The sequence below is a fragment of the Panulirus ornatus genome, chromosome 17 (genome assembly GCF_036320965.1).
Source record: "Panulirus ornatus isolate Po-2019 chromosome 17, ASM3632096v1, whole genome shotgun sequence".
NCBI lineage: Eukaryota > Metazoa > Arthropoda > Malacostraca > Decapoda > Palinuridae > Panulirus > Panulirus ornatus.
The window spans coordinates 35,373,486-35,398,641 of record NC_092240.1 but is presented as its reverse complement, the minus strand read 5'-3'; the positions used below and the strand labels follow the sequence as shown (position 1 = coordinate 35,398,641).

The 25,156-nt window shown below is 41.9% G+C and overlaps 1 protein-coding gene across 2 annotated transcripts in view; it reads left to right on the top strand.

Moving 5' to 3' along the window:
- The window catches only part of LOC139754679 (uncharacterized), a 327,464-nt gene that overhangs the window by 220,988 nt on the left and 81,320 nt on the right, over positions 1 to 25,156 (top strand). For both annotated transcript variants that reach the window (XM_071672228.1, XM_071672229.1), the window contains one exon: positions 10,404 to 10,490. In XM_071672228.1, the coding sequence (XP_071528329.1) occupies positions 10,404 to 10,490 (87 nt within the window). The remainder of the gene's footprint in view (positions 1 to 10,403; positions 10,491 to 25,156) is intronic.

The window sequence follows — 25,156 nt, the reverse complement described above, 5'->3', positions numbered from 1 at the left end:
ATTCTCCCTGAAATTTAATGATACTTTCTCACCCCAACTCTCATTTGCCTTCTTTTTCACCTCTTGCACCTTTCTCTTGACCTCCTGCCTCTTTCTTTTATACCTCTCACACTCATTTGCATTTTTTCCCTGCAAAAATCATTCAAATGCTTCTCTCTTCTCTTTCACTAATAATCTTACTTCTTCATCCCACCACTCACTACCTTTTCTAATCAACCCACCTCCCACGCTTCTCATGCCACAAGCATCTTTTGCGCAAGCCATCACTGCTTCCCTAAATACATCCCATTCCTCCCCCTGTCCCCTTACCTCCTTTGTTCTCACCTTTTTCCATTCTGTACTCAGTCTCTCCTGGTACTTCCTCATACAAGTCTCCTTCCCAAGCTCACTTACTCTCACCACTCTCTTCACCCCAACATTCTCTCTTCTTTTCTGAAAATCCCCACAAATCTTTACCTTTGCTTCCACAAGATAATGATCAGACATCCCTCCAGTTGCACCTCTCAGCACATTAACATCCAAAAGTCTCTCTTTCGCGCGCCTGTCAATTAACACGTAATCCAATAACGCTCTCTGGCCATCTCTCCTACTTACATACGTATACTTATGTATATCTCGCTTTTTAAACCAGGTATTCCCAATCACCAGTCCTTTTTCAGCACATAAATCTACAAACTCTTCACCATTTCCATTTACAACACTGAACACTCCATGTATACCAAGTATTCCCTCAACTGCCACATTACTCACCTTTGCATTCAAATCACCCATCACTGTAACCCGATCTTGTGCATCAAAACCACTATCACACTCATTCAGCTTCTCCCAAAACACTTGCCTCTCATGATCTTTCTTCTCATGCCCAGGTGCATATGCACCAATAATCACCCATCTCTCTCCATCAACTTTCAGTTTTACCCATATCAATCTAGAATTTACTTTCTTACACTCTATCACATACTCCCACAACTCCTGATTCAGGAGTAGTGCTACTCCTTCCCTTGTTCTTGTCCTCTCACTAACCCCTGACTTTACTTACAAGACATTCCCAAACCACTCTTCCCCTTTACCCTTTAGCTTCGTTTCACTGAGAGCCAAAACATCCAGGTTCCTTTCCTCAAACATACTACCTATCTCTCCTTTTTTCTCATCTTGGTTACATCCACACACATTTAGACACCCCAATCTGAGCCTTCGAGGAGGATGAGCACTCCTCGCGTGACTCCTTCTTCTGTTTCCCCTTTTAGAAAGTTAAAATACAAGGATGGGAGGGTTTCTGGCCCCCGCTCCCGTCCCCTTTAGTCGCCTTCTACGACACGTGAGGAATACGTGTGAAGTATTCTTAATCCCCTATCCCCAGGGATATATTTATTATTTATTTATTTTGCTTTGTCGCTGTCTCCCGCATTAGCGAGGTAGCGCAAGGAAACAGACAAAAGAATGACCCAACCCACCCACTTTTTTTTTTTTTTTTTTTTTTTTTTTTTTTTTTTTTTTTTCGGTCTCCTGCATTTGCGAGGTAGCGCAAGGAAACAGACGAAAGAAATGGCCCAACCCACCCCCATACACATGTATATACATACATGTCCACACACGCAAATATACATACCTACACAGCTTTCCATGGTTTACCCCAGAAGCTTCACATGCCCTGATTCAATCCACTGACAGCACGTCAACCCCGGTATACCACATCGATCCAATTCACTCTATTCCTTGCCCGCCTTTCACCCTCCTGCATGTTCAGGCCCCGATCACTCAAAATCTTTTTCACTCCATCTTTCCACTTCCAATTTGGCCTCCCACTTCTCCTCGTTCCCTCCACCTCCGACACATATATCCTCTTGGTCAATATATCATCTTTGTCAATCTTTCCTCACTCATTCTCTCCATGTGCCCAAACCATTTCAAAACACCCTCTTCTGCTCTCTCAACCACGCTCTTTTCATTTCCACACATCTCTCTTACCCTTACATTACTTACTCGATCAAACCACCTCACACCACACACTGTCCTCAAACATCTCATTTCCAGCACATCCACCCTCCTGCGCACAACTCTATCCATAGCCCATGCCTCGCAACCATACAACATTTTTGGAACCACTATTCCTTCAAACATACCCATTTTTGCTTTCCAGGATAATGTTCTCGACTTCCACACATTCTTCAACGCACCCAGAACTTTTGCCCCCTCCCCCACCCTATGATTCACTTCCGCTTCCATGGTTCCATCCGCTGCCAAATCCACTCCCAGATATCTAAAACACTTCACTTCCTCCAGTTTTTCTCCATTCAAACTTACCTCCCAATTGACTTGTCCCTCAACCCTACTGTACCTAATAACCTTGCTCTAATTCACATTTACTCTCAGTTCTCTTCTTTCACACACTTTACCAAGGTCAGTCACCAGCTTCTGCAGTTTCTCACACGAATCAGCCACCAGCGCTGTATCATCAGCGAACAACAACTGACTCACTTCCCAAGCTCTCTCATCCACAACAGACTGCATACTTGACCCTCTTTTCAAAACTCTTGCATTCACCTCCCTAACAACCCCATCCATAAACAAATTAAACAGCCATGGAGACATCACACACCCCTGCCGCAAACCTACATTCACTGAGAACCAATCACTTTCCTCTCTTCCTACACGTACACATGCCTTACATCCTCTATAAAAACTTTTCACTGCCTCTAACAACTTGCTTCCCACACCATATGTTCTTAATACCTTCCACAGAGCATCTCTGTCAACTCTTATCATATGCCTTTTCCAGATCCATAAATGCTACATACAAATCCATTTGCTTTTCTAAGTATTTCTCACATACATTCTTCAAAGCAAACACCTGATCCACACATCCTCTACCACTTCTGGAACCACACTGCTCTTCTCCAGTCTGATGCTCTGTACATGCCTTCACCCTCTCAATCAATACCCTCCCATATAATTTCCCAGGAATACTCGAAACAGACGAAAGAAATGGCCCAACCCACCCCATACACATGTACATACACACGTCCACACACGCAAATATACATACCTACACAGCTTTCCATGGCCCACCCCGGACGCTTCACATGCCTTGATTCAATCCACTGACAGCACGTCAACCCCTGTATACCACATCGCTCCAATTCACTCTATTCCTTGCCCTCCTTTCACCCTCCTGCATGTTCAGGCCCCGATCACACAAAATCCTTTTCACTCCATCTTTCCACCTCCAATTTGGTCTCCCTCTTCTCCTCGTTCCCTCCACCTCCGACACATATATCCTCTTGGTCAATATATCATCTTGGTCAATCTTTCCTCACTCATTCTCTCCATGTGCCCAAACCATTTCAAAACACCCTCTTCTGCTCTCTCAACCACGCTCTTTTCATTTCCACACATCTCTCTTACCCTTACATTACTTACTCGATCAAACCACCTCACACCACACACTGTCCTCAAACATCTCATTTCCAGCACATCCACCCTCCTGCGCACAACTCTATCCATAGCCCATGCCTCGCAACCATACAACATTTTTGGAACCACTATTCCTTCAAACATACCCATTTTTGCTTTCCGGGATAATGTTCTCGACTTCCACACATTCTTCAACGCACCCAGAACTTTTGCCCCCTCCCCCACCCTATGATTCACTTCCGCTTCCATGGTTCCATCCGCTGCCAAATCCACTCCCAGATATCTAAAACACTTCACTTCCTCCAGTTTTTCTCCATTCAAACTTACCTCCCAATTGACTTGTCCCTCAACCCTACTGTACCTAATAACCTTGCTCTAATTCACATTTACTCTCAGTTCTCTTCTTTCACACACTTTACCAAGGTCAGTCACCAGCTTCTGCAGTTTCTCACACGAATCAGCCACCAGCGCTGTATCATCAGCGAACAACAACTGACTCACTTCCCAAGCTCTCTCATCCACAACAGACTGCATACTTGACCCTCTTTTCAAAACTCTTGCATTCACCTCCCTAACAACCCCATCCATAAACAAATTAAACAGCCATGGAGACATCACACACCCCTGCCGCAAACCTACATTCACTGAGAACCAATCACTTTCCTCTCTTCCTACACGTACACATGCCTTACATCCTCTATAAAAACTTTTCACTGCCTCTAACAACTTGCTTCCCACACCATATGTTCTTAATACCTTCCACAGAGCATCTCTGTCAACTCTTATCATATGCCTTTTCCAGATCCATAAATGCTACATACAAATCCATTTGCTTTTCTAAGTATTTCTCACATACATTCTTCAAAGCAAACACCTGATCCACACATCCTCTACCACTTCTGGAACCACACTGCTCTTCTCCAGTCTGATGCTCTGTACATGCCTTCACCCTCTCAATCAATACCCTCCCATATAATTTCCCAGGAATACTCAACAAACTTTTTTTTTTTTTTTTTTTTTTTTTTTATATACCTCGTCGCTGTCTCCCGCGGTTGCGAGGTAGCGCAAGGAAACAGACGAAAGAAATGGCCCAACCCACCCCATACACATGTACATACACACGTCCACACACGCAAATATACATACCTACACAGCTTTCCATGGCCCACCCCGGACGCTTCACATGCCTTGATTCAATCCACTGACAGCACGTCAACCCCTGTATACCACATCGCTCCAATTCACTCTATTCCTTGCCCTCCTTTCACCCTCCTGCATGTTCAGGCCCCGATCACACAAAATCCTTTTCACTCCATCTTTCCACCTCCAATTTGGTCTCCCTCTTCTCCTCGTTCCCTCCACCTCCGACACATATATCCTCTTGGTCAATCTTTCCTCACTCATTCTCTCCATGTGCCCAAACCATTTCAAAACACCCTCTTCTGCTCTCTCAACCACGCTCTTTTTATTTCCACACATCTCTCTTACCCTTACGATACTTACTCGATCAAACCACCTCACACCACACATTGTCCTCAAACATCTCATTTCCAGCACCTCCATCCTCCTGCGCACAACTCTATCCATAGCCCACGCCTCGCAACCATACAACATTGTTGGAACCACTATTCCTTCAAACATACCCATTTTTGCTTTCCGAGATAATGTTCTCAACTTCCACACATTTTTCAAGGCTCCCAAAATTTTCGCCCCCTCCCCCACCCTATGATCCACTTCCGCTTCCATGGTTCCATCCGCTGACAGATCCACTCCCAGATATCTAAAACACTTCACTTCCTCCAGTTTTTCTCCATTCAAATTCACCTCCCAATTGACTTGACCCTCAACCCTACTGTACCTAATAATTAACCTTGCTCTTATTCACATTTACTCTTAACTTTCTTCTTCCACACACTTTACCAAACTCCGTCACCAGCTTCTGCAGTTTCTCACATGAATCCGCCACCAGCGCTGTATCATCAGCGAACAACAACTGACTCACTTCCCAAGCTCTCTCATCCCCAACAGACTTCATACTTGCCCCTCTTTCCAAGACTCTTGCATTTACCTCCCTAACAACCCCATCCATAAACAAACTTATACCTCTGTAATTTGAGCACTCACTCTTATCCCCTTTGCCTGTACAATGGCACTATGCAAGCACTCCACCAATCCCTAGGCGCCTCACCATGAGTCATACATACATTAAATAACCTTACCAACCAGACAATAATACAGTCACCCCCTTTTTAATAAATTCCACTGCAATACCATCCAAACCCGCTGACTCGCCGGCTTTCAACTTCCGCAAAGCTTTTACTACCCCTTCTCTGTTTACCAAATCATTCTCCCTAACCCTCTCACTTTGCACACCACCTTGACCAAAACGCCCTATATCCGCCACTTTATCATCAAACACATTCAACAAACCTTCAAAATACTCACTCCATCTCCTCACATCACCATTACTTGTTATCACCTCCCCATTAGCCCCCTTCACTGAAGTTCCCATTGATTCCCATGTCTTACACACTTCCAAAACATCTTTTTATTCTCCCTAAAATTTAATGATACTCTCTCACCCCAACTCTCATTTGCCCTCTTTTTCACGTCTCACACCTTTCTCTTGACCTCCTGCCTCTTTCTTTTATACATCTCCCATTCATTTGCATTATTTCCGTGCAAAAATTGTCCAAATGCCTCTCTCTTGTCTTTCACTAACAATCTTACTTCTTCATCCCACCACTCACTACCCTTCCTAATCTGCCCACCTCCCATGCTTCTCATGCCACAAGCATCTTTTGTGCAAGGCATCACTGTTTTCTAAATACATCCCATTCCTCCCCCATTCCCCTTATGTCCTTTGTTCTCACCTTTTTCCATTCTTTACTCAGTCTCTCCTGGTACTTCTTCACACAAGTCTCCTTCCCAAGCTCACTTACTCTCACCACTCTCTTCACCCCAACATTATCTCTTCTTTTCTGAAAACTTCTACAAATCTTCACTTCCGCCTCCACAAGGTAATGATCAGACATCCCTCCAGTTGCACCTCTCAGCACATTAACATCCAAAAGTCTCTCTTTCGCGCGTCTATCAATTAACACGTAATCCAATAACGCTCTCTGGCCATTCTCCTACTTACATATGTATGCTTATGTATATTTCTCGTTTTAAACCAGGTATTTCCAATCACCAGTCCTTTTTCAGCACATAAATCTACAAGCTCTTCACCATTTCCATTTACAACACTGAACACCCCACGTGCACCAATTATTCCCTCAACTGCCACATTACTCACCTTTGCATTCAAATCACCCATCACTATGACCCAGTCTCGTGCATCAAAACTACTAACACACTCACTCATCTGCTCCCAAAACACTTGCCTCACATGATCTTTCTTCTCATGCCCAGGTGCATATGCACCAATAATCACCTATCTCTCTCTATCCACTTTCAGTTTTACCCATATCAATCTAGAATTTACTTTCTTACACTCTATCACATACACCCACCACTCCTGTTTCAGGAGTAGTGCTACTCCTTCCCTTGCTCTTGTTCTCTCACTAACCCCTGACTTTACTCCCAAGAAATTCCCAAACCACTATTCCCCTTTACCCTTTAGCATCATTTCACTTAGAGCCAAAACATCCAGGTTCCTTTCCTCAAACATACTACCTATCTCTCCTTTTTTCTTATCTTGATTACATCCACACACATTTAGACACCCCAATCTGAGCCTTCGAGGAGGATGAGCACTCCTCGCGTGACTCCTTCTGTTTCCCCTTTTATAAAGTTAAAATACAGTACCCTCTCAGTCAATACCCTCCCAAATATTTTCCCAGAAATACTCAACAAACTTATGCTTCTGTAATTTGAACACTCATCTTTATCCCCTTTGTACACTGGCACTGTGCATGCATTCCACCAATCCTCAGGCACTTCACCATGATCCATACATACATTGGATATCCTTACCAACCAATCGGCAACACAGTCATTTCCTTTTTTGATAAATTCCACTGCAATACCATTCAAACCTGCCACCTTGCCGGCTTTCATCTTCCGCAAAGCTTTCACTGCCTCTTCTCTGTTTACCAAACCGTTCTCCCTGACCCCTCTCACTTCGCACACCATCCTGACCAAAACACCTACCCTATATCTCCCACTTTATCATGAAACACATTCAACAAACCTCTAAAGTATTTAGTCTATCTCCTCACTTCATCACTACTTGTTATTACCTCACCATGTGCTCCCTTTACCAGTGTTTTCAATTGTTCTCGTCTTACGCTCGTTATTTACCTCCTTTCAAAACGTCTTCTTATTTTCCAAAAATTTTATGATACTCTCTCCCTCAAACTCTCATTTGCCCTCTTTTTTACCTCTTGCACCTTTCTCTTGATCTCCTGCCTCTTTCTTTTATACATCTCCCTGTCATTCGCACTACTTCCCTGCAAGAATTTTCCAAATGCCTCTCTTCTCTTTCACTAACAACCTTACTTCTTCATCCCACCCCTCAGTACCCTTTCAAATCTGCCCATCTCCCACCTTTTTCATACCACATGCATGTTTGTACAAGCTATCACTGCTTCCCTAAATACATCCCATTCCTCCCCTCATGTCATTTGCTCACACCTTTTGCCATTCTACACTCAATCTCTCCGGGTACTTTCTCACATGAGTCTCCTTTCCAAGCTCTCTTACTCTCACCACTCTCTTCTCCCCATCAGTCTTTCTTCTTTTCTGAAAACCTCTACAAATCTTCACTTTCGCCTTCACAAGATAGTGATCAGACATCCCTCCAGCTGCCCCTCTCAAAATATTTACATTCAAAAGTCTCTCTTTCACATGCCTATCAATTAATATGTAATCCAACAACGCCCTTTAACCATCTCTCCTACTCACATACATATAGTTATGTATATCTCTCTTTTTAAACCAGGTATTCCCAATCACCAGTCCTTTTTCAGCACACAAATCCACAAGCTCTTTACTATTTCCATTTCCAACACTGAACACCCCATGTACACCAGTTATACCCTCAACTGCCACATTACTCACTTTCGCATTCAAATCCTCCATCACTATAACCCGGTCTCATGCATCAATGCTGCTAACACAGTCATTCAGCTGCTTCCAAAACACTTGCCTCTCATGATCTTTCTTTTCATGACCAGATGCATAGGCACCAATAATCACCCATCTCTCTTCATCCACTTTCAGTTTTACCCACATCAATCTAGAATCTACTTTCTTACACTCTATCACATACTCCCACAACTCCTGCTTCAGAAGAAGTGCTATTCCTTCCTTTGCTCTTGTCCTCTCACCAACCCCTACCTTTACTCCCAAGACATTCCCACACCACTCTTCCCCTTTACCCTTGAGCTTCATTTCACTCAGAGCCAAAACATCCAGGCTCCTTTCCTCAAACATACTACCTATCTCTAATATCTTGTCATCTTGGTTACATCCACACACTTTTAGACACCCTAGTCTGAGCCTTCGAGGAGGATGAGCACTCCCTGCTTGACTCCCTCTGCTTCCCCTTTTAGAATGATAAAAACAAGGAGGGGAGGTTTTCCAGCCCCCTGCTCCCGTTCCCTTTAGTCACCTTCTACAACACATGGGGAATATATGGGAAGTATTCTTTCACCCCTATCCCCAGGGATAGGGATGAAACGTACTGCCATTAATGCTAGAAGAGGCATCTCATTCTTTGTTACCAGATGCTGCAGTCTAAAATTTTTCCATACTGTGGTCAGTTTACGTGTAGATGTCGAGGAAACCTGTACAAGATTCTCACCTTTATAATATTTTAAAAAAAATTGAAGGTGTGTTACTCTTACAAGATCATATAGTTTGTTGATGCACTTAGTAATCATATTTGTTTAAGACAAAATACTTCATAAAATACCACTCTGAAATACTCATGGAGTACCACCTGTGCCTGGCAGCAGAGCAGCATAAGTTACAGGCAGCATAGCACATTTAAACACTGTCTCATTGGGTTCTGATGTATATCATTGTATTATCACTGAGATAAGGGAGAAAGAATACTTCCCATGTATTCCCTGCATGTTGTAGAAGGCAACTAAAAGGAGGGGCTGGAAATTCTCCTCTGCAATTTTTACTTTTCTATAAGAAGGAACAGAAGGGAACCCAGTGAGGATTTTTTCCTCTAAGGTTCAGTCATTTGTTCTTGGCACTACCTCGCTAACACAGAAATAGAGATATTATTTTAAGATATTTGAGAATATTCTGTACATATTGTACTTTCGATTTTAGGACTGCTGGAGGAAGGGGTTAAGTCCAGAAATGTTTCCTGATATTTCCAGGTTGTTTAGTTGTGCAAATATATTTGTGTATCCAGAATTAATGAAGACAAAATTTTATGGGAAATAATAATGGCTGTCATTCCTATTCTTATGTAATACTTCCATGTTTTACTTCATACTTAGTCATCCTGAAATACTATCAGAAATTCATTTAGTGTATAATGTACTTTTTTATCAGGCTGCCTCTGTATATATTTTTTCAGTGGTAAACTGTGAGTGATTTCATTACTTTCTTTTCCTCTTGGTGTGATTCTTCTTTTGGTTCTTTTCCTAATTGTTTGAAATTCTGAGGGTGACCATGGCAATATAGTCTCCCTGACTGGTGAACTACAGTGCTGCTTCTTATCCTTTAGTTCCTCACAGACCATTAGCAGAGGGCAACTCTGGTAGAAAGCCTTCAGTGCCACACAGACCACAAGTAGAGGGCAACTCTGACAGAGTGTTTGCAGAGGTCCCTACCTAATGGTCTTACTGACTACTACTACCTAATGCTCCTGCTTAATGCTTCTCCCTAATACATCTACCTAATGTTTCTTCCTAATGCCCCTTTCATATTTATAGTACTGATAGTTTATAAATAGCTGTGTAATGAAAATATGATAGCAGAAAGAAATTACTGGAGAAATTTAGAAGTAATCTCTTTTTCAGTCAACTAAAAGAGAAATCCAGGGACTACATAGGAGTACTGTCCTTACAAGCCCAAGAAAATGCTCACCTACAAAATCTCCGTTAAAGGTAAGATTTTCATTTGTTTACAGCATTTCATTAATCTTTTACATTTAGTGATGTCAAGCCTCAGAATGTTGGCCCTTGTGGTTGTTTGGTAATGTATGCATTTGAATACAGATATAAAGGTATAAAACAGGCACCTGTAACAACAGTGACATTGATTTTGTTAATAGATTAAATTTGTTGTAGTTTTACTCTTTTTTCACTGCTATGTAACAAGATTACTTGGAGACTAGTCACTGTATCACACCCTTCTCCCAACTTGCTCATGTTTATGCCATATCCATCCAACCCATTTACAGTTTTTCATTCCTCTTCTGCCACTCATGGCTCTAGAACATTTAGATTTTATTTACCACAGCTGTTATTTCAGTATCCCATGCCACCTTGCCACTCTGCCTTGTTGTTAGAAGCAGTGAAAAGTTTTTATCGAGGATGTAAGGCATGTGTACGTGTAGGAAGAGAGGAAAGTGATTGGCTCTCAGTGAATGTAGGTTTGCGGCAGGGGTGTGTGATGTCTCCATGGTTGTTTAATTTGTGTATGGATGGGGTTGTTAGGGAGGTGAATGCAAGAGTTTTGGAAAGAGGGGCAAGTATGCAGTCTGTTGTGGATGAGAGAGCTTGGGAAGTGAGTCAGTTGTTGTTCGCTGATGATACAGCGCTGGTGGCTGATTCATGTAAGAAACTGCAGAAGCTGGTGACGGGGTTTGGTAAAGTGTGTGAAAAAAGAAAGTTAAGAGTAAATGTAAATAAGAGCAAGGTTATTAGGTACAGTAGGGTTGAGGGTCAAGTCAATTGGGAGGTAAGTTTGAATGGAGAAAAGCTGGAGGAAGTGAAGTGTTTTAGATATCTGGGAGTGGATCTGGCAGCAGATGGAACCATGGAAGTGGAAGTGAATCATAGGGTGGGGGAGGGGGCGAAAATTCTGGGAGCCTTGAAGAATGTTTGGAAGTCAAGAACATTATCTCGGAAAGCAAAAATGGGTATGTTTGAAGGAATAGTGGTTCCAAAAATGTTGTATGGTTGCGAGGCGTGGGCTATGGATAGAGTTGTGCGCAGGAGGGTGGATGTGCTGCAAATGAGATGTTTGAGGACAATATGTGATGTGAGGTGGTTTGATCGAATAAGTAATGTAAGGGTGAGAGAGATGTGTGGAAATAAAAAGAGAAGTGGGAGACCAAATTGGAGGTGGAAAGATGGAGTGAAAAAGATTTTGTGTGATCGGGGCCTGAACATGCAGGAGGGTGAAAGGCGTGCAAGGAATAGAGTGAATTGGAATGGTGTGGTATACCGGGGTCAACGTGCTGTCAATGGATTGAACCAGGGCATGTGAAAGGTCTGGGGTAAACCATGTAAAGTGTGTGGGGCCTGGATGTGGAAAGGGAGCTGTGGTTTCGGTGCATTATTACATGACAGCTAGAGACTGAGTGTGAATGAATGGGGCCTTTGGTGTTTTTCCTAGCGCTACCTCGCACACATGAGGGGGGAGGGGGTTGTTATTCTGTGTGTGGCAAGGTGGCGATGGGAACAAATAAAGGCAGACAGTATGAGTTATGTACATGTGTATATATGTATATGTCTGTGTGTGTATATATGTGTACATCGAGATGTATAGGTATGTATATTGTGCATGGGTGGACATGTATGTATATACATGTGTATGTGGGCAGGTTGGGCCATTCTTTCATCTGTTTCCTTGCGCTACCTCGCTAACTTGGGAGACAGTGACAAAGCAAAAATAAATAAATATATATATATATATATATATATATATATATATATATATATATATATATATATATATATATATATATATATATATATATATATATACATATATATATATATTTTTTGCTTTGTCGCTGTCTCCCGCGTTTGCGAGGTAGTGCAAGGAAACAGACGAAAGAAATGGCCCAACCCACCCCCATACACATGTATATACATACGTCCACACATGCAAATATACATACCTACACAGCTTTCCATGGTTTACCCCAGACGCTTCACATGCCTTGATTCAATCCACTGACAGCACGTCAACCCCGGTATACCACATCGCTCCAACTCACCCTATTCCTTGCCCTCCTCTCACCCTCCTGCATGTTCAGGCCCCGATCACACAAAATCTTTTTCACTCCATCTTTCCACCTCCAATTTGGTCTCCCTCTTCTCCTCATTCCCTCCACCTCCGACACATATATCCTCTTGGTCAATCTTTCCTCACTCATTCTCTCCATGTGCCCAAACCATTTCAAAACACCCTCTTCTGCTCTCTCAACCACGCTCTTTTTATTTCCACACATCTCTCTTACCCTTAGGTTACTTACTCGATCAAACCACCTCACACCACACATTGTCCTCAAACATCTCATTTCCAGCACATCCATCCTCCTGCACACAACTCTATTCATAGCCCATGCCTCGCAACCATACAACATTGTTGGAACCACTATTCCTTCAAACATACCCATTTTTGCTTTCCGAGATAATGTTCTCGACTTCCACACATTCTTCAAGGCTCCCAGAATTTTCGCCCCCTCCCCCACCCTATGATCCACTTCCGCTTCCATGGTTCCATCCGCTGCCAGATCCACTCCCAGATATCTAAAACACTTCACTTCCTCCAGTTTTTCTCCATTCAAACTCACCTCCCAATTGACTTGACCCTCAACCCTACTGTACCTAATAACCTTGCTCTTATTCACATTTACTCTTAACTTTCTTCTTCCACACACTTTACCAAACTCAGTCACCAGCTTCTGCAGTTTCTCACATGAATCAGCCACCAGCGCTGTATCATCAGCAAACAACAACTGACTCACTTCCCAAGCTCTCTCATCCTCAACAGACTTCATACTTACCCCTCTTTCCAAAACTCTTGCATTTACCTCCCTAACAACCCCATCCATAAACAAATTAAACAACCATGGAGACATCACACACCCCTGCCGCAAACCTACATTCACTGAGAACCAATCACTTTCCTCTCTTCCTACATGCACATATATATATATATATATATATATATATATATATATATATATATATATATATATATATATATATATATATATCGCTACCTCGCTAACGTGGGAAATGGCGAATAGTTTAAAAGAAAAGAAAAAAAGATATATATATATATATATATATATATATATATATATATATATATATGTATACAATGGATTTGTATGTAGCATTTATGGATCTGGAGAAGGCATATGATAGAATTGATAGGGATGCTCTGTGGAAGGTATTAAGAATATATGGTGTGGTAGGCAAGTTGTTAGAAGCAGTGAAAAGTTTTTATCGAGGATGTAAGGCATGTGTACGTGTAGGAAGAGAGGAAAGTGATTGGTTCTCAGTGAATGTAGGTTTGCGGCAGGGGTGTGTGATGTCTCCATGGTTGTTTAATCTGTTTATGGATGGGGTTGTTAGGGAGGTGAATGCAAGAGTTTTGGAAAGAGGGGCAAGTATGAAGTCTGTTGTGGATGAGAGAGCTTGGGAAGTGAGTCAGTTGTTGTTCGCTGATGATACAGTGCTGGTGGCTGATTCATGTGAGAAACTGCAGAAGCTGGTGACTGGGTTTGGTAAAGTGTGTGAAAGAAGAAAGTTAAGAGTAGATGTGAATAAGAGCAAGGTTATTAGGTACAGTAGGGTTGAGGGTCAAGTCAATTGGGAGGTAAGTTTGAATGAAGAAAAACTCAAGGAAGTAAAGTGTTTTAGATATCTGGGAGTGGATCTGGCAGCGGATGGAACCATGGAAGCGGAAGTGAATCATAGGGTGGGGGAGGGGGCGAAAATCCTGGGAGCGTTGAAGAATGTGTGGAAGTCGAGAACATTATCTCGGAAAGCAAAAATGGGTATGTTTGAAGGAATAGTCGTTCCAACAATGTTGTATGGTTGCGAGGCGTGGGCTATGGATAGAGTTGTGCGCAGGAGGGTGGATGTGCTGGAAATGAGGTGTTTGAGGACAATGTGTGGTGTGAGGTGGTTTGATCGAGTAAGTAATGTAAGGGTAAGAGAGATGTGTGGAAATAAAAAGAGCATGGTTGAGAGAGCAGAAGAGTGTGTTTTGAAATGGTTTGGGCACATGGAGAGAATGAGTGAGGAAAGATTGACCAAGAGGATATATGTGTCGGAGGTGGAGGGAACGAGGAGAAGTGGGAGACCAAATTGGAGGTGGAAAGATGGAGTGAAAAAGATTTTGAGTGATCGGGGCCTGAACATGCAGGAGGGTGAAAGGCGGGCAAGGAATAGAGTGAATTGGATCGATGTGGTATACCGGGGTTGACGTGCTGTCAGTGGATTGAATCAGGGCATGTGAAGTGTCTGGGGTAAACCATGGAAAGTTGTGTGGGGCCTGGATGTGGAAAGGGAGCTGTGGTTTCGGGCATTATTGCATGACAGCTAGAGACTGAGTGCGAACGAATGAGGCCTTTGTTGTCTTTTCCTAGCGCTACCTCGCACACATGAGGGGGGAGGGGGATGGTATTCCATGTGTGGCGAGGTGGCGACAGAAATGAATAAAGGCAGACAGTGTGCATGGGTATATATGTATGTGTCTGTGTGTGTATATATATATGTACATTGAGATTTTTTTTTTTTTTTTTTTTTTTTTTTTTTTTTTTTTTAGACTTTGTCGCTGTCTCCCGCGTTTGCGAGGTAGCGCAAGGAAACAGACGAAAGAAATGGCCCAACCCCCCCCATACACATGTACATACACACGTCCACACACGGAAATATACGTACCTACACAGCTTTCCATGGTTTACCCCGGACGCTTCACATGCCTTGATTCAATCCACTGACAGCACGTCAACCCCTGTATACCACATCGCTCCAATTCACTCTATTCCTTGCCCTCCTTTCACCCTCCTGCATGTTCAGGCCCCGATCACACAAAATCTTTTTCACTCCATCTTTCCACCTCCAATTTGGTCTCCCTCTTCTCCTCGTTCCCTCCACTTCCGACACATATATCCTCTTGGTCAATCTTTCCTCACTCATTCTCTCCATGTGCCCAAACCATTTCAAAACACCCTCTTCTGCTCTCTCAACCACGCTCTTTTTATTTCCACACATCTCTCTTACCCTTACGTTACTTACTCGATCAAACCACCTCACACCACACATTGTCCTCAAACATCTCATTTCCAGCACATCCATCCTCCTGCGCACAACTCTATCCATAGCCCACGCCTCGCAACCATACAACATTGTTGGAACTACTATTCCTTCAAACATACCCATTTTTGCTTTCCGGGATAATGTTCTCGACTTCCACACATTTTTCAAGGCTCCCAAAATTTTCGCCCCCTCCCCCACCCTATGATCCACTTCCGCTTCCATGGTTCCATCCGCTGACAGATCCACTCCCAGATATCTAAAACACTTCACTTCCTCCAGTTTTTCACCATTCAAACTCACCTCCCAATTGACTTGACCCTCAACCCTACTGTACCTAATAACCATGCTCTTATTCACATTTACTCTTAACTTTCTTCTTCCACACACTTTACCAAACTCCGTCACCAGCTTCTGCAGTTTCTCACATGAATCCGCCACCAGCGCTGTATCATCAGCGAACAACAACTGACTCACTTCCCAAGCTCTCTCATCCCCAACAGACTTCATACTTGCCCCTCTTTCCAAGACTCTTGCATTTACCTCCCTAACAACCCCATCCATAAACAAATTAAACAACCATGGAGACATCACACACCCCTGCCGCAAACCTACATTCACTGAGAACCAATCACTTTCCTCTCTTCCTACACGTACACATGCCTTACATCCTCGATAAAAACTTTTCACTGCTTCTAACAACTTGCCTCCCACACCATATATTCTTAATACCTTCCACAGAGCATCTCTATCAACTCTATCATATGCCTTCTCCAGATCCATAAATGCTACATACAAATCCATTTGCTTTTCTAAGTATTTCTCACATACATTCTTCAAAGCAAACACCTGATCCACACATCCTCTACCACTTCTGAAACCACACTGCTCTTCCCCAATCTGAAGCTCTGTACATGCCTTCACCCTCTCAATCAATACCCTCCCATATAATTGAGATGTATAGGTATGTATATTTGCATGTGTGGACGTGTATGTATATACATGTGTATGGGGGTGGGTTGGGCCATTTCTTTCGTCTGTTTCCTTGCGCTACCTCGCAAACGCGGGAGACAGCGACAAAGCAAAATAAATATAAATAATATATATGTATACGTTGAGATGTATAGATATGTATATGTGCTGTGTGTGGACGTGTATGTATATACATGTGTATGTGGGTAGGTTGGGCCATTCTTCCGCCTGTTTCCTTGCACTACCTCGCTAACGCGGGAGACAGTGGCAAAGTATAATATAATAATAAATAATATATGACTCATGGTGAGGTGCCTGAGGATTGGCGGAATGCATGCATAGTGCCATTGTACAAAGGCAAAGGGGATGAAGGTGGGTGCTTAAATTACAGAGGTATAAGTTTGTTGAGTATTCCTGGGAAATTATATGGGAGAGCATTGACTGAGAGAGTGAAGGCATGAACAGAGCATCAGATTGGGGAAGAGCAGTGTGGTTTTAGAAGTGGTAGAGGATGTATGGATCAGGTGTTTGCTTTGAAGAATGTATGTGAGAAATACTTAGAAAAGCAAATGGATATGTATGTAGCATTTATGGATCTGGAAAAGGCATATGATAGAGTTGATAGAGATGCTCTGTGGAAGGTATTAAGAGTATATGGTGTGGGAGGCAAGTTGGTAGAAGCAGTGAAAAGTTTTTATCGAGGATGTAAGGCATGTGTACGAGTAGGAAGAGAGGAGAGTGATTGGGTCTCAGTGAATGAAGGTTTGCGGCAGGGGTGCGTGATGTCTCCATGGTTGTTTGATTTGTTTATGGATGGGGTTGTTACGGAGGTGAATGCATGAGTTTTGGAGAGAGGGGCAAGTATGCAGTCTGTTGTCGATGAGAGAGCTTGGGAAGTGAGTCAGTTGTTATTTGCTGATGATACAGCACTGGTGGCTGATTCGTGTGAGTAACTGCAGAAGCTGTTGACTAAGATTGGTAAAGTGAAGAAAGCTGAGAGTAAATGCGAATAAGAGCAAGGTTATTAGGTATAGTAGGGTTGAGGGACAGGTCAATTGGGAGGTAAGTTTGAATGGAGGAAAACTGGAGGAGGTGAAGTGTTTTAGATTTCTGGGAGTGGATGGAACCATGGAATCGGAAGTGAGTCACAGGGTGTGGAAGGCGAGAACATTACTTTGGAAAGCAAAAATGGGTATGTTTGAAGGAATAGTGGTTACAAAAAATGTTATATGGTTGCGAGGTGTGGGCTATAGATAGAGTTGTGTGGAGGAGGGTGGATGTGTTGGAAATGAGATGTTTGAGGACAATATGAGGTGTGAGGTGGTTTGATCAATTAAGTAATGAAAGGGTAAGAGAGATGTGAGGCAATGAAATGAGTGTGGTTGAGAGAGCAGAAGATGGTGTTTGGAAATGCTTTGTTTACATGGAAAGAATGAGTGAGGAAAGATTGACCAAGAGGATATATGTGTGAGAGGTGGAGGGAACGAGAAGCGGGAGACCTAATTGGAGGTGGAAAGATGGAGTGAAAAAGATTTTGAGCGATCGGGGCCTGAACATGCAGGAGGGCGAAAGGCGTGCAAGGAATGTAGTGAATTGGAATGTGGTATGCCGTGGTCGACGTGCTGTCAATGGATTGAACCAGGGGATGTGAAGCGTCTGGGGTAAACCATGGAAAGTTTTGTGGGGCCTGGATGAAGAAAGGGAGGTGTGGTTTTGATGCATTATACATGACAGCTAGAGACTGAGTGTGAATGAATGTGGCCTTTGTTGTCTTTTCTTAGCGCTAGGCTGATGCATTAACATTCTCAGAGATAGATTGGCCAGATAGGAGGCTAGATATGAAGGACCAAAGTGAGGGATGGAAGCCAAAAGAAGGGAGCTTAGAGATGCCACACACCCTGTCAAAAGCTTTAGATATGTAAAGGTCATCTGCATGACTCCCCAAAATCTTTAATAGATGATAACTAGACTTTAGTAAGATAGGAAGAATGTCACCAGCGGCTATTGCCTTATGGAAGCCAAACTGGTGATCAGAGAGAAGACTGAGTTTCATGGTGTCTAAGGATAGAGAGGTGAGGAGGGATTCAAAGACTTGGAAATGTCAAAGCAGTAGGAAGATAATTAGAGGTCAGAACAGGCACCCTTCTCAGGGATGGGATGTATCAACACATGCCACACCCTGTCAAAAGCTTTGGATATGTAAAGGTCATCTGCATGACTCCCCAGAATCTTTAATAGATGATAACTAGACTTTAAGAAGATAGGAAGAATGTTACCAGCCTCTCTCGCCTTATGGAAGCCAAACTGGTGATCAGAGAGAAGACTGAGTTTCATGGTGTCTAAGGATAGAGAGTTGAGGAGGGATTCAAAGACTTGGAAATGTCAAAGCAGTAGGAAGATAGTTAGAGGTCAGAACGGGCACCCTTCTTAGGGATGGGATGTATCAACACATGCTTTTAAGGAGAAGGGAAAGTTTTGGTTTTTAGATGGAAACGGAACAGACTAGCAAGTGCATGTGCAAGTTCAGAGGTGCTCTCTTTCAGTACACTGGAATGGATGCCATCAAGACTATAAGTCTTGCTTGTGTCCATAGAGAGAAGCACTTTTCAGACCATCCAAAAAGAGATTATGGGGAGCAGCATAGGATTAATAAGAGGAGCATTAGGAGGTGAAGGAATGTTAGAGTCATCCAAAGTGGAATTAGGTAAGAAACAGGAACCAAAGAGAGTTGCCCTGTGTGCGGGGAAGACAGATATAGTACCATCAAAACAAAAATGAAGGAAAGACAGATTAACAGTTGTTAGAGATGCTGTTAGTTAAAGACCAGAAAGACCTATCACTGGATGATGATGAGAAGTTATCACACTTCTAATGAATAAGGAATGCTTTGTTTGATGGATAACGTACTTGTGCTAATTATGGGCTGTGTTAAAAGCTGAATGGGGGTCAGAGGAAAGAGAATTTTTTCAGTCTTGATATACCTGATCTCTTGCCTGAATGGCCTCAGAACAGCAATGGTTGAACCATAGATTGGAAGAAGAGGCCATCATGGGGAAGAGGGGATAAATGCTTATATTCTCGCAAGAATAACCTTCGCTGTGCTTTTGGTGGAGACAGAAGTATCACAGCACAAGAGACAGTAATTTGCCCATGGAAAGCTAGAAAAGAATTTACGTAAGTTATTCTTATCAACTTTGTTAAAATGCCAGTATTCATGCTTAGAAGGGGCTGGTGGAGGGAAGGTGCTGTTAAGATAGATACATTTATGGAAGTGTGATCAGATGAACCAGTTGGGGTGAAATTCTGTAGTTTTAGAGGGATAGAATGTAGTTGAAAAACATCCAGAATATTTGGAGAGTGGTCACAGCAGTCAGGAATAAGGTTAGGGTGGGAGATAATTTGCTCTAAATCATTGAGCATGGAGAACATGAGGGCTTCAATCTCTCCACCATCACCATATTGGAGAAATTCAACCATTGCCTATGGTGAACATTGAAATCATGTAAGTAGAGGATTTTAGCTTATGGGTGAGAGGATGCCACAGTCTCATGGCAGGAGGTTAGATAGTTGAAGAAAGAGGAAAAGTGTGGTAGTTAGGAGACAAACCTTGAACCACATAACATCAAAGTCTAGGTACTCAAGATCCTTGAGGCACGCAACGAGCATCTTTAAAGCAGAATTGTGTGTGAAAATTATAGTTAGGGATAGGGGAGAAAGAATACTTCTCATGTATTCCTTGCGTGTTGTTAAAGACGACTAAAAGGGGAGGGAGTGGGGGGCTGGAAATCCTCCCCTCTTGTTTTTGATTTTCTAAAAGAAGGAACAGAGAAGGGGGGCTAAGTGAGAATATTCCCTCAAAGCCTCAGTCTTCTGTTCTTAATGCTACCTTGCTAACATGGGAAATGGCGAATAGTATAAAAAAAATAAAAAAGGAACTTGCAAGAATGTCATTAGACAACTGTATCTCAGAGGGAAGTAAGATGTTAGGAGTGGTAATAAAGAGATGACGTTCAATAGAGGAGAAGTTACTAGAGAGACCACGAATGTTGGTATATTGACCTAAAAAGAGGAAAGTTTATCAGAGAGGGAATGGATGTGGGAGGGCTGGTACTACTACTATCAGAGCCCTGCCTCTCATTGGCAATAGAGTCAGGCAGAAACCTGGAGATTCTTAGTACCTCATGATGCTGGGAACTAGGGGCCATAGATTTGTTGGATTCTATCATGATTATGCTTAAAAATGGTTGAGTGGAGAGGAGTTGGAAAGAGTACTTTTACGAAAAAAAAAAATGAGGAAGGTTTGAATAGGTGTATGGTGCTTGGAAGAAGACAGAAGGACTAGCCCAGTAGTCCTGTTTTGATGTGATAGTAAGACCAGCAGTCCTAACATGGAGAGTGTAAGATGGTTCCAGGCACCACTTTAACATTTCTCAGTCAGGATGGTAGTGCCGCCCTGGGTGGCTGCTGTCAACAGCCTACTACTTAATGGATTGCTCCAAGAGTAGGGGATGGGATATTTCTTGAGATGGCTGGGGTACTGGATGGGGCCAAGACACTGCCACCTGAGTCTTCCCTCTTGCTGGTAGTGAGTCACACAGGAAAGTGTAGTCCGAGGAGTATACCTTAAATTTACAGGGGCCGTGGGAGGGACATTACTACTGGAGCCTTCCCTCTTGCTGTCAACAGAGTCACACATGTACTTGATCTGTAAAATCAACAAAATACCCACTCCAAGATACTGCACTGGTTGAACATAAATTAGGATGTATGGTAATTAAAACAAAAAAGCAGGTACTATGAATTCTCATGAACTACAAAATGTAAACGAGGAAATATTTTGAGTATAACAATCTCAGGAGACGTAAAGCCAAGTAAACAGTGCACAGAAGCAGTAAAAAGGGAAAAAAAATCTAAGTTCATAGGTCAGGCTGTTGAATCTAAGCCCTTGGAAATTATCCTCTCCCTTTACAAGTGATTGGTGCATTCCCTGCATGAATATTGTATTTAGATTTGGTCATCCTAATTGAAAAAAGGTTTAGATAGAAAAGAGAGATTACAGAGGCAGGCTACGATGAATTCATCCAAAAGATTTAACTTTTTATATTATGTACTTTTTCATTAACTCTGCTGGTCCCACACCATCTGGTTTATTACTGAACGATACCCGGACCTAAGCCCTTGGAAATTATCCTCTCCCTTTACAAGTGATTGGTGCATTCCCTGCATGAATATTGTATTTAGATTTGGTCATCCTAATTGAAAAAAGGTTTAGATAGAAAAGAGAGATTACAGAGGCAGGCTACGACGAATTCATCCAAAAGATTTAACTTTTTATATTATTTACTTTTTCATTGACTCTGCTGGTCCCACACCATCTGGTTTATTACTGAACGATACCCGGACCATGTGAATGATAAAATCTAACATACAAATCACTCCCTGATAAGACCCCCAGAAATTGAATCACATCTCAGTCCATACCAACCCAAAAAGCATACTTTCTTTCTTCTTACTCTTGTCTTCTTTCCGTTTTTCCTTCATATATTTGTAGCTGTCCCTCTGCTAAAAATGTTGTCAGCAACACTCATACCCAATGGAAAGGATTACACATATCTTTTCATTAATTACCCTTCTTTCCCATGGAACACATTCCATTGTGCTGTTACTTCCCTGTTCACTCCAGTTTCCAATCTATCCATTCATATTACCCATTACAAAGAATGTCTTCCTTGGAAACATTGTCTCAGTCATTTCTAAAAGCTCTTACCAGACTGCATCCTTAACTTCATTTTCTAAGGTGCTGTATGACACACAAGCACCTTTTAAGATACATGATAATCTCTCAAATATTAGCTCTCAACCATCATTTTAATCACTAACCTTTCATTGCATCTTAGGCTTTCAGAGTACAGTGAAAGGGGTCTTGTGGTTATATGGATAAAAAAAATATATGGGTGCATTGTTTCAAGCACACACAACACTGTTTACAAGCATGGAAGAATGCATGAACACTCAACCACACCTATATATGTTTTACCAATCTTCTACCACCTGTATATATATTAACAATCTTCAAGCATCCCTCTATGATCCATCCATACATACACTAAAGGACAAGTATATCACCATCATGTATTGTATGCATGTAATTGTCATGCATCCTGATTATATCATCACAAAACAGTATTACATTTGTGCCCCACAAACTGACAAAATACAATTTATGTCTGCCACTACCCCGTTATTTAATGCATCCACAGCAAGTGCAGGCATTTTAGTACATCTTTGTGTCCTAATAGGTCCCTCATACCTAAGGTGCAACTACAATACTCAACATATGGAGCACAAACTCAACAATATAATATGATTAGTAAGTTTGAGAACCCTTGTGATGCATAAAAGAAATGGCAAAAAGAAAGACTAAAAATGTAACGAGTATTGTAATATGAGCAGGCAAATGATGCCTTAAGAAGTTGCAATGTCATTATATGCCAAATTGAATGAATGAAGGTGATAATACATCTTATTGATTTAGTCATGGCTGATTCAGAAGGTACTGTTGATAGGTATAAGCCACAGAAAATAGTGTTACATAGTAGCAGCATCCACCCATTTGCCACCAATTGAGCACTTACAGCAAATTGTTGCATGAATGAATAGATATAAAAGTTTGCCTGATTTGGGAATTCAGAGGTTCCTACCTGAATGAATTTTTTAATGGTATTTTAATGGTCTGTTGAATGGTGGAAATTTGGGGTTTGCATTAAAATGTAGACATTTGTCTTGAGCAAGGCAGTCAAGTAATGAATGTCACTAATTCTATAGCTGGAGGGTTTTGGTTAGGAAAAGTGTTAGAAGTGAGGAAAATGGTACAGGCATTTGTTGGGAGGAAGAAGTGCTGGGATTTAATGCATGAGGTTATTAGGGGAAGAAAAGAATGGTGGAGAGAAAGAAATGTGTTAGGGAGAGGAGGGAGAAGGGTTGGGAGAATATTGATATAGGGGAAGGAACAGGATGTTAGGGAAAAATAATACCCTCAATAGGGGAAGGAACAGGATGTTAGGGAAGAATAATACCCATAAGAACCTTCAACGAGACTGCCTGAAAAGCAGGGCTAGTGTGTAGCAGTCATTGCAAAAAGGAGAGGACTGAAGAGGGAAGAAAGATTTTGTTGCAAAGGAATGATATTGTTGGAGAGGAGAGAAGGGTGTTTGAGAGAGAGGTGACTGTTGGGAAGGGAGAAAGATGTAATGTAGGAAGGAGAGTTTTAGGGAGGGAGGAAAGTGTTTGCCAGAAGTAAAGTCTTTTTGATACAATACCTTAGTGAATTGACTGTCTTTTTTGTATTGGAACCTGTTCTCCCTTTCCCCAACATGTAAGCTCATTACTCTGAATTGTATGATTCTCATTTATGTGCCTGTGCAAGGAACATAGGAACATACAATACTGATACTCACATGATTGAGGGAGACCTCTCTGTATGTTATTGGTAAGCCAGTTTGTTTCAGGTATAGTCCATACATAAGACTTAGGTAGGGAAATTGTGGTACTCCCTAATTTGATTTTGGTCATTCTTCCCACATCAATTAGTGTTACTATCCTCACTGTGGCACCACACCATCTCTATATATATCACCAATTTTTCTCAGAGGTATCTCCATTTGAGAGTCACAAATTCTCTCGTCATTCACTTTGCAGCAAAATAATGTCAGCCATTCAAGCATAGGGAGCTGTGGTTTCGGTGCATTACGTATGACAGCTAGAGAATGGATGTGAGCGAATGCGGCCTTTCTTCGTCTGTTCCTGGTGCTACCTCGCTAGCGCGGGAAACGGCGATCAAGTATGAAAAAAAAATCAAGCATCTATATTGCATGCAGAAGTACAGTAAGGTCATAGCAAGAAAAAGAGAGGTTTTCATGTCTGCTGTTGTGTAGGCAGTGAACTGAAATCACTTGTGGCTTAGCTTGATAAAGCAGTAAGCACATCCCCACATGTTCATGCAAACTTATACCACTTTCACATAGATTGTCAGTGTGACCTTGCATTTTTCCTTCAACCTCCATGGCATCTACACTGTTTCACTAACTTCATTTATAAATGCTCCTTTAAGAGTTCTTTTTATATACATTTTGTGCACATACCAATGCTGGAAATCACTTCATCAAGGTTAGTTACCACTGCTCACACAATTTTTTCTCTTCCTCTATCACACCTATAGATCTTTTAACTATTCTTTTCTCAAATTAAATATTTTAGTGGCATACTCTTTTTTTTGCCATCATGATGTTTCATTCATATCATTCCTACAGCTACAGACATTTTTACATCACTGCCTGAGGAGGAGTTTTCCTTTCATAACCATCAAAAGAGCATTTTTTTACCATCTCTTGTTAAGAAATGCGTTATATTGTACATTTCTATATGTTTTTGCAATAATCATTTTACTCCACATATTTAACAGAATGATTGCTCCATCTCTTGATCTTATTTTACTATCCTATGATTTTTTTTTTTTTTATTTTCTGTATAGTATTTACCTAGTTGTACTGTATGGGAGGGAATTTTCCACACAT